Below are 11,335 nucleotides of genomic sequence, written 5' to 3'. Positions count from 1 at the left end.
TTTCAACTTTATTTTGATTTTGGATTGGATATAGTATTAGTAGTTTTGAGGATGTCATTTCGGTAATCGCCTTTGTTAATCTTGCATAGTTAATATAAATGGAATATACATTGGTTTAAACTACAGTTTGTTGAATAAAATGCGTACAACAGGGTGGGGGGTGGGGCTGAGGACAGACTGGAGTCCACAGAAAATAGATTAAACCCCGCCCCCAGGGTAAGTGTTATAACGCGTTCTGTAAGGCGGAAAATTCTGGAAAAATCACGGCTTCCTTCTAAATTCCAATATTCTAAGAATAAATACGTACTAGTCACAAGTCAGCACTCCTTTCACGTTGTGCGACCACTACTCCACTGCATTTTAAAAAGAGTTTCAGAGTACAATTAGCGAAAATAAAAAAAATCATGGTACAAAATGATCTAGGTCACAGAATTTCCTATAACACCAGTCGAAGCAGCAACGGGGAGAAAAAAAATCGACTTTGGCCAATCAAATGTTAGACGTCACTTCAACACGTCGACTAGGAGAAAAAAAAACAACCTTTTTTGAGAAATACTGAAACGGTTACTTTTTTCGGCACTGTGTTTTCCTATTGAAGTGTCATGGCGTCGGACGGACTTCAGGGGATGCCAAAGTGGGAGAGAAAAGCACGTTTATTTTTATGCACCTTTGGTTTGATTTTGTCTGTTTACGCGCTGCACGTCGAGCTGTCCCGCGAGAGAAACCCAGATTACAGGGCGATGTGTGACCTGGCAGAGTCTGTGAGCTGCTCCAAAGTCTTTACCTCCAGGTATCAAGAAATTATTAATTTGTTAGGTTTTTTTATTTTTAAAAAGTTGTACGTGCACGCCAGCTTGTCGGTGAGCACCACACTGTATATATATATATATATATATATATATGCCACGTGTTAAGAAAAGTGCACGGACAGCAGTCTTTATGACGAAAGTATGGAAGCACAAACCATTAAGAAAATAAAAAAAAATAACAGGATGACAATTAAGAAATAATGTGGAGGGAGAATACAAACAAAAGTCCTAATTTTTACTCCTTAATGAGAAGTTAAAGTTTTTTTTATTTGCATCATAATTATGACTTTAAATGTTAATTTTTTTTTATCTTACTGTCTGTGGCTTAGAAACTTTAACAGCATCTCATAATTTTATTTTCACTTTTTTGTGACGTATGTTACACACTATTTGTGAACTTGGGGAAAAGTTGGATTAAAAAAAAAACAAAATCTGAATCTGACCACCATTTCTGGACAACGCATCTCATCACAATTTGGCGCAAAAATTTCATGAGTTGAGTAGCCCTTTGTGCTGGGAAAAGTTAACCAGAATGCAATGAGAATATAATATTAATTTAAATTTTGATATTGTACCAATATACTCACAGACCAATAGGGGTCACTCTCAGACCACTAGTGATCCATGGACCACACTTTGCACACTTTGAGAAAAGCTACTCTAAACCTATCTCAGCTGCCTAGCAACCTTGCAAATTATTTTTAAAAATGGTTTGGGGTTTTGATTAGAATAAGGGCTTAAATTTTCTGAAATACAAGTCCAGGTTCAAATATTTGGCCTCCATCATCCATAAATGGAAGGAGCTGTGATCCACCAGGCCTTGTCCTACAGTTGGATGCACGTCTAAACTGAGCAATCGGGGGAGAAGGGCCTTAGTCAGGAGGGTGACCACAAACCTGATGGTCACTCTGTCAGAGCTCCTCTGTGGAGAGAGAACTTTCCAGGTGGACAGCCATCTCTGCAGCAATCCACCAATCAGGCCTATATGGTAGAGTGGCCAGACGGAAGTCACTCCTTAGTAAAAGGCACTTGGCAGCCCGCCTGTAGTTTGCCAAAAGGCACCTGAAGGACTCTGACCATGAGAAACAAAATTCTCTAGTCTGATAAGACAAGATTGAACTCTTTGGTGTGAATGCCAGATGTTATGTTTGGAAACCAGGCACCATCCCTACAGTGAAGCATGGTGGTGGCAACATCGTACAGTGTGGATGTTTTTCAGTGGCAGGAACTGGGAGACTAGTCAGGATTGAGAGAAAGATGAATACAGAAATGTACAGAGACATCCTGGATGAAAACCTGTTCCAGAGCACTCTTGACCTCAGACTGGGGCGATGGTTCATCTTTCAGCAGGACAGTGACCCTAAACACACAGCCAAGATAAAGGAGTGGCTTCAGGACAACTCTGTGAATGTCCTTGAGTGGCCCAGCCAGAGACCAGACCTGAATCTGATTGAACATCTCTGGAGAGATCCAAGAAAAGGCTGTGCACCAATGCTCCCCATTAACCTGATGGAGCTTGAGAGGTGCTGCAAAGAGGAATGGACAAAACTGCCCAAATATAGGTGCTCCAAGCTTGTGGCATCATATTCAAGAAGACTTGAGGCTGTAATTACTTCCAAAGGTGCATCAACAAAGTATTGAGCAAAGGGTGTGAATACTTACGTACATGATTTTTTTATTTTTTTTTTAAACAAATTTGGCAAAAAAAAAAAAATCATGTTATCATTATGGAGTGAATTTTGATGGAAAAATGAATTTACTCCATTTTTGAATAAGGCTGTAACATAAAATGTGGATGAAGTGAAGAGCTGTGAATACTTTAAAGACTTACTTTATAACTATAACTTGCAGACAGATCTGTACTTTTTATAAGAAGACATTCCCTGTAGTCATTTTTTTTTTTTTTTTTTTTTTTTTTAATGCTTTAATTGTATGCTCTTTCTTTTTCTTTCACTGGCAGATGGGGACGTGGTTTTGGTTTGGTCCAGTTCTTTGTTGCCAAAGATAGTATCCTGAACCAGCCGAACAGCGTGCTTGGCATCATATTTTACACTCTGCAGCTGGGGCTCGGTTAGTCTGTCATCATCTTCCACAAATTACAGCTATACAGACCAAATAAATAAAATAACCCAACAAACTAGAATTTCTGGAATTGTGCATTTTTTCTGAACTCCTGATACAAAACCTGGATGTACCTTTCAGCATTGATGTGCCATCACAGATGTGTAAGTTGCCCATGCCATGGGCACTAACACACCCCCATACCATCACAGATGCTGGCTTTTGAACTTTGCGATGGTAACAGTCTGGATGGTCTTTCTCCTCTTTTGCCCGGAGGACAAAACGTCCATGAGTTCCAAAAACAAATTGAAATGTGGACTCATCAGACCACAGCACACTTTTCCACTTTGCGTCTGTCCATTTTAAATGAGCTCGGGCCCAGAGAAGGCGGCGGTGTTTCTGGATGTTGCTGATGTATGGTTTTTGCTTTAAAGTTTTAACTTGCACTTGTAGATGTAGCGACGAACTGTGTTAACTGACAATGGTTTTCTGAAGTATTCTTGAGCCCACGCAGTAAAATCCTTTACACAATGATGTCGGTTTTTAATTCCCGCGGCGCCTGAGGGATCGAAGGTCATGGGCATTTGATTGCTGGTTTTCAGCCTTGCCGTTTACGTGTAGAAAGCTCTCCAGATTCTTTTTTTTTTTTTTTAATTCGGCACACAAAATATTCAAATAGAAAAAAAGAACAATTCCACAAACTCATAAACAAAACTAGTGAGTCCGAAAGGGTGTGGGCTGAAGCAAAGCTTATCAGCGCCCACCCCTGCTAGTACAAGTCCATCAATTCTAATCTGTCATACACTCAACAAAAATATAAACGCAACACTTTTGGTTTTGCTCCCATTTTGTATGAGATGAACTCAAAGACCTAAAACTTTTTCCACCTACACAATATCACCATTTCCCTCAAATATTGTTCACAAACCAGTCTAAATCTGTGATAGTGAGCACTTCTTTGCTGAGATAATCCATCCCACGTCACAGGTGCCATATCAGGATGCTGATTCGACACCATGATTAGTGCACAGGTGTGCCTTAGACTGCCCACAATAAAAGGCCACTCTGAAAGGTGCAGTTTTATCACACAGCACAATGCCACAGATGTCGCAAGATTTGAGGGAGCGTGCAGTTGGCATGCTGACAGCAGGAATGTCAACCAGAGCTGCTGCTCGTGTATTGAATGTTCATTTCTGTACCATAAGCCGTCTCCAAAGGCGTTTCAGAGAATTTGGCAGTACATCCAACCAGTCTCACAACCGCAGACCACGTGTAACCACACCGGCACAGGACCGCCACATCCAGCATGTTCACCTCCAAGATCGTCTGAGACCAGCCACTCGGACAGCTGCTGAAACAATCGGTTTGCATAACCAAAGAATTTCTGCACAAACTGTCAAAAAACCGTCTCAGGGAAGCTCATCTGCATGCTCGTCGTCCTCATCGGGGTCTCGACCTGACTCCAGTTCGTCGTCGTAGCCGACTTGAGTGGGCAAATGCCCACATTCTCTGGCATTTGACACGTTGGAGAGGTGTTCTCTTCACGGATGAAACCCGGTTCACACTGTTCAGGGCAGATGGCAGACAGCGTGTGTGGCGTCGTGTGGGTGAGCGGTTTTCTGATGTCAATGTTGTGGATCGAGTGGCCCATGGTGGCGGTGGGGTTATGGTATGGGCAGGCATCTGTTATGGATGAAGAACACAGGTGCATTTTATTGATGGCATTTTGAATGCACAGAGATACCATGACGAGATCCTGAGGCCCATTGTTGTGCCATACATCCAAGAACATCACCTCATGTTGCAGCAGGATAATGCACGGCCCCATGTTGCAAGGATCTGTACACAATTGCCGGCATACTCACCGGACATGTCACCCATTGAGCATGTTTGGGATGCTCTGGACCGGCGTATACGACAGCGTGTACCAGTTCCTGCCAATATCCAGCAACTTCGCACAGCCATTGAAGAGGAGTGGACCAACATTCCACAGGCTACAATTGACAACCTGATCAACTCTATGCGAAGGAGATGTGTTGCACTGCATGAAGCAAATGGTGGTCACACCAGATACTGACTGGTATTCCCTCCCCCCCCAATAAAACAAAACTGCACCTTTCAGAGTGGCCTTTTATTGTGGACAGTCTAAGGCACACCTGTGCACTAATCATGGTGTCTAATCAGCATCTTGATATGGCACACCTGTGAGGTGGGATGGATTATCTCAGCAAAGGAGAAGTGCTCACTATCACAGATTTAGACTGGTTTGTGAACAATATTTGAGGGAAATGGTGATATTGTGTATGTGGAAAAAGTTTTAGATCTTTGAGTTCATCTCATACAAAATGGGAGCAAAACCAAAAGTGTTGCGTTTATATTTTTGTTGAGTATATTTACATACAAATTCACTACTACATGTCAACACACAGACATACACATCAGTATACTATTCACTTATTATATTTATATAGTACCAGATCACAAGAAAGTCAACTCAATGCACTTTACGCAAGTAAGGACTAACCTTACCAACCCTCAGAGCAAGCACTAGGCAACTGTGGTGAGGAAAAACTCCCTATAAGGAAGAAACGTCAAGCAGACCAGGCTCTTGGGGGTGACCCTCTGCTTGGTCTGTGCCATATATACCTATATATATATATATATATATATATATATATATATATATATATACACACACATACATATACACACACACATACATACACACGGTCACTTATATACATATACACCTTACATACATACATACACACATATATATGCATGCACATACCCACACATTCAAATACACAATAAGTCCCACTTATAAATTGAACATTCCCTAGAAATCAAATTATATTTGCTGCTTTATGATACCTAGACATGATGTTCTTTTTGAGTAGTTTCTTAAATCTTACTAAGGTACCACTCATTCTAACCTTTGTTGAACATTTGTTCCATTTCTTCACCCCAGCCACAGACACAAAAACCCTTTACATTTGTTCTTACTGGTGGTTTCATAAAAATTGCACAACCTCTTAAACTATAACTGGATTCCCTCAATCTGAACAGACTCTGGACATGTCTCGGTAAGGCTTGGTTTTTTGCTCGAAACAAAGTTTGAATTGAAATGTAATCGACCAAATCTATGAATTTTAATAAATTTAAAGACAAATAGAGAATGAGTTGGTTCATGATAATGTTTATTGCAGATGATTCGTATGGCTCGTTTTTGCAAAAGGAATATTGGATTGGTGTTTGATTTGTGTTTCCCCACGACTCAACACAATATGTCATATATGGTACCATTAGAGAATGATATAAAATAAGTAACCCTTGTTGTGGCAGTACGTCTTTTGCTTTATGCAAAATGGCTATAGTTTTTGACAATTTTGATTTGACATAATTTGTATGTGGTTTCCAGATAAGTTTATTATTAATTATAACATCTAAAAAATTTATTCTCTGTTACTAACTCAATTTCCTTATTGTTTATAGTTACATTTTTACATTTGGGTGCCTGTTTATTTCCAAATATAATACATTTGGTTTTCCCAAGGTTGAGTGACAACTTATTAGCATCAACCAAGCCTTAAATTTTTCCAATTCTTTCTCCACTATGTCCAGAAGCTGTTAAAGATTTTCACCGCTACAAAACACAGTTGTATCATCTGCAAAAAAGACACATCTCAGTGAACTTGACACCCAACTTATATCATTTATATAGAGTATAAACAACAAAGGACCCAGCACTGAGCCCTGCGGCACCCCACATGTGACTTCCCTGAGTTCAGAATTTGTGTTATTGAATTGAACATACTGAAATCTGCCATGTAAATAACTAGTTATCCATTCATATGCCAGTCCTCTGATTCCGTATTTCTGCAGTTTAGTTAATAGAATTCCATGGTTAATTGTGTCAAACGCTTTCTGTAAATCAAAAAAAAAAAAAAAACACCTACTGTGTATTGTTTATTGTCAATTGCAGTTGCTACACTTTCCACAAAGTCCATCAAAGCCTGTTCGGCGCAAAGCAACGCCGTGATGAAGCCTTCCAGGACATGTTGGGGCACGTCCAGTTCATGCACAATCACAATCGGATAATCACACGAATGAAAAGCAACCGACAGCCATCTGAAATCCACCTTTAAGCCGTCCTGTGAGACCAACACCGAGGTGGTTTTGTGCCGCGCCATGAGCGGCACGGTGGCGCGTCCCTCCGCTTCTTTTTCCATGAAAAAAACTCCTGTAATGGTGGAATGTGCCGATAAAGTGCTGATGTCCACATCTTCTGCCTTTTTGTGAAAGTCAGACGAGGTCCCGGATCAACAAAGCTTTCACGTTGGAAATGATCTGGTTGTTCCAGCGGGGTGTCAGCCTGTCGATGGGGGGTGGGAGTGCACCGCGCTCTCAGGAGTTGTGGGCCGTCCTTAAAGCGGCAGTAACACCCCGTAATCTGTTTAATCCCCATAAAATCAAATTAATTTTTCGAACGGTGTCCACCTGGAGGTCTCTCAGTTTCTGGAAAAAAATTGATGCAGCAAAGCTCCAAATCGTTCAGACATTTATTCGCAATAAAAAATAGACGAGAGGGGAGGACCACACCTCACTCCAAGCCTGCTCACAGGCGAATGACGCAACCGACAGGCATGAAAAAACTCACGCATGCGCACGAGGGTTCAAGCTTGTCTGACGCAATCACACGTGATTCAAATCCATATGGTTTTTGAAAAAAATAATAAGGTCGGGAGGTCAGACCTCGTATTATGGACTGTAGATGATGGTGATCCCTAAATTCCTTGCAATTGAATGTAGAGAAGCATTGTTCTTTAACTATTGGGCTATTTTTCATGCAGTTGTTCACAAAGTGGTGATCCTCGCCCCATCTTTGCTTGTGAAGGGCTGACACTTTTGGGGATGCTCCTTTTATACCCAGTCATGACACTCACAATTAGTGTCCTTAGCTGCCAAACGCTTATTGAGTGTTGTTAGAAGGAAAGGTGATGTAACACAGTGGTAAACATACAACTGTCCCAGCTTTTTTGAAACATGTTGCAGGCATCCATTTCAAAATGAGCAAATATTTGCACAAAAACAATAAAGTCTCTCAGTTTGAACATTAAATATCTTGTCTTTATGGTGTATTCAGTTGAATATAGGTTGAAGAGGATTTGCAAATCATTGTATGCTGTTTTTATTTACATTTAACACGTCGTCCCAACTTCATTGGAACTGGGGTTGTACATGATTGGCAGAATAATCCATATATCTTCCTGAAGATGTACTTTTTTTTGCAGGATTGTCAATCGCCAAGAGAGCAGCCATGTTCCTAGTCTTCTCCTCCTGGGTGTCCGTGGTCGGCTCAATCTATCTTGGCGCTATTCTCGTTTTTGTTCTGGAGGATTTCTGCATGGTCTGTGTGTCAACATACATCATCAACTTTGCACTGCTCTTCACCAACTTGAAACGCAGGCGAGCAATTGAAGGAATGAAGGTGAAGGCTGGCTAGAAAGTGTTTGTTGAATCAAGTTTGATCACCTTCCTTCACCTGCTGAGGCCACGGTGGAGGAGAATAGCAAAGAAAACAGAACTGGAGACAAGCAGCTTTTTTTTTTTCTCCTGCCTTCATTTTTTCCATTAAAAAAAAGCAATTATTATTCCGATTACACATATACTTTCATTTTTAACCTGTCTGATGTGATTTATTCCTACAAAATCTGATTAAGCACAATTGCTTGCCATACTCGTACTTCATTTTACCAGTAGGTGGTGCTGAATGCCTGTTAATATGTTGTGCTGCCTTTGTAAATGTAGATTATTGGTTCCTGCAGAGCCAATAATCTGCTGGTTTTTCTTCCAGCAAATCACTTCAGCAGGTGATTCCTCAGATTGGCACAAACATGGTGTGGAAGAAATCTTACAGAATGTTGACAAAGTACAAACAGGGCATGTTTAGTTAGCTTCACATATAAAAGCAATTTGAGAATGAATTTAAAAGTAATTTGAGCATAAAGCAACTGGGCCTCAGCTTTATCGAAGAATGTTACAATTCAGCTAAAGGAGCACATTTTAAAAACATACCTGCATGCTGCATTCATTAACAGTACATTCATTAACATCACCTCATGCTCCATCAGGTTGGATGGGGAGTGTCGGTGCGCAGCCATTTTCAGGTCTCTCCAGAGATGTTCAGTCAGATTCAGGTCTGGGCTCTGGCTAGGTCACTCAAGGACATTCACAGAGTTGTGAGAGCTCTGGAGCAGGTTTTCATCCAGGATGTCTCTGTACATTGCTGCATTCATCTTTCCCTCATTCCTGACTAGTCTCCCAGTTCCTGCCGCTGAAAAACATCCCCACAGCATGATGCTGCCACCATCATGCTTCACTGTAGGGATGGTGCCTGCTTTCCTCCAAACATGACACCTGGCATTCATGCCAAAGAGTTCAATCCTTGTCTCATCAGACCAGAGAATTTTGGTTCTCATGGTCTGAGAGTCCTTTAGGTGTCTTTTGACAAATTCCAGGTGGGCTGCCATGTGCCTTTTACTAAGGAGTGGCTTCCATCTGGCCACTCTACCATACAGGCTTGATTGGTGGATTGCTGCAGAGATGTTTTTTTTTCTGGATGGTTCTCCTCTCTCCACAGAGGAATGTTGGAGCTCTGACAGAGTGACCATTGGGTTCTTGGTCACCTCCCTGACTAAGGCCCTTCTCCCCCAGTCGCTCAGTTTAGACGGGCGGCCAGCTCTAGGAAGTGTCCTGGTGGATCTGAACTTCTTCCTTTTACAGATGATGGAGGCCTCTGTGCTCATTGAGACCTTCAAAGCAGCAGAAATGTTTCTGTATCCTTCCCCAGATTTGTGCCTCGAGTCACTCCTGTCTCACAGGTTTACAGACAATTCCTTTAACTTCATGTTTGGTTTGTGCTCTGACTCTGTGCTTTTCCAAATCATGTCCAATCAACCCCAGGTGGACTCCAATTAAGCTGTAGAAACATCTCAGGGATGATCAGTGGAAACAAGATGCACCTGAACTCAATTTTGAGCTTCATGGCAATGGCTGAGTCCTGCAAATACATGTGATTTCTTTTAATAAATATGCAAAAATCTAAAAAAAAAAAAACTTTTCACATTATTATGGGATATTGTGTGTAGAATTTTTAGAAAAAACATGAATTTCATCTTTCTTGGAATAAGGCTGTAACATAAAAATCTGGAAAAAGTGAAGCGACGTGAGTACTTTCTGGATGCAGGGGTGGTGGCCAAGTGGTTAATGCGCTTGGTTTCAGTTCAGAAGGTTCCGGGTTCAAATCCCACCCCTGCCACATTTCTCCATGTAATGTGGAGTTGCGTCAGGAAGGGCATCCGGCGTAAAACTTGTGCCAATTCAACATGCAGATCCACCTTGGATTTGCTGTGGCGACCCCAAGTGCAAACAAGGGAACAGCCGAAGGGACTTACTTTTAGGTAATGTACAGTGCATCCAAGTCTTTCGTAAATGAGTCACTCTTTGCCTCTAGTCATGGTTTTGAAAGAGGAAAGGAGCATTTTCTTGCAAACACAACAATTTAAAAGGTGAAAGTGTCTGAATTGTTTTCATTAACAAGTTTGACATTTTATTTCAAATTTCTAAAATGAATGAAATAAATTAAGCAGGAATAGACAAAACAGCACCATGCAAAAGTCTTAAGCATATATTTTTTAAAACCATCAACATGCTACTAAATACTTTCTGCTAAAGAGCTAAAACCTTTAAAGACTAAAAACAATTAGAATAACCTTTAAAATTATTGAATTTTTCCAGTGATCTATTCCACTATTTTACAACAATATCAGCATTGTTCAATGTATTATTTAATGATTAATGTTTGTTGTATTTGAGGAATCAAATTTTGTTCATGTGAAAAGGTTTATTTGTTCCCTTAACCTGAATGGCAGTCAGACAGCACACACCTGTCTGTTGGTGTCTTCCTTTTATATCTCTTTTCCCTTGAGAGAGGGATTTCACTATGATCCCTTCTCGCACATTCCTAGACCCTGACGCTGACCTTCAATCCTGATCTTTGTGTCTGATTGCTGGCCTATGTTGCTAATCTGGATCTTTCATCTTGATCACTCATCTTTTATCACTGACTCCTGACCTTTGATCCTGATCATTTAACTTTGCCCTTGACCACTTGTGTCTGACAGCTGATCTTTGAACCCGATCGCTGACCTATGCTGCTGATCTTCATCTTTGTAAATAATCATTTATCTTGATCACTTCTTTGCCCATTAATCTTTGATCCTGATCACTGGTCTTTGATCTTGATCACCAGTCTTTGATGGCTGATCATGGATCCTGATTGCTGACCTATGCTGCTGATCCTCATCTTTGTTCCTGATCATTGATTTTCATCACTTATCTTTGTTCACTAGTCTTTGATCCTGTTTGATCTTTATCACTGGTCTTTGACGGATGATCTTCGA

At 40.8% G+C, this 11,335-nt stretch overlaps 1 protein-coding gene across 1 annotated transcript; it reads left to right on the top strand.

Moving 5' to 3' along the window:
• Positions 1-530: 530 nt before the first annotated feature.
• Positions 531-8,554, top strand: vkorc1 (vitamin K epoxide reductase complex, subunit 1). Its single transcript, XM_034193289.1, has 3 exons — positions 531-790; positions 2,770-2,879; positions 8,165-8,554. The coding sequence occupies exons 1-3, from the start codon at positions 603-605 to the stop codon at positions 8,374-8,376; spliced, it is 510 nt and encodes a 169-aa protein (XP_034049180.1). The 5' UTR covers positions 531-602; the 3' UTR covers positions 8,377-8,554.
• The last annotated feature ends 2,781 nt before the right edge of the window (positions 8,555-11,335 follow it).

The sequence above is a fragment of the Thalassophryne amazonica genome, chromosome 18, assembly GCF_902500255.1.
Source record: "Thalassophryne amazonica chromosome 18, fThaAma1.1, whole genome shotgun sequence".
Lineage (NCBI taxonomy): Eukaryota > Metazoa > Chordata > Actinopteri > Batrachoidiformes > Batrachoididae > Thalassophryne > Thalassophryne amazonica.
This window is presented reverse-complemented; position numbering and strand designations above follow the sequence as displayed.

Bases quoted from the DNA above. Each gene is read 5' to 3' on its own strand.
- vkorc1 (XM_034193289.1), top strand. From the start codon at position 603: ATGGCGTCGGACGGACTTCAGGGGATGCCAAAGTGGGAGAGAAAAGCA. The intron at 791-2,769 runs GTATCAAGAAAT...TTTCACTGGCAG, and splicing joins TCCAAAGTCTTTACCTCCAG to ATGGGGACGTGGTTTTGGTT. The intron at 2,880-8,164 runs GTTAGTCTGTCA...TTTTTTTTGCAG, and splicing joins CACTCTGCAGCTGGGGCTCG to GATTGTCAATCGCCAAGAGA.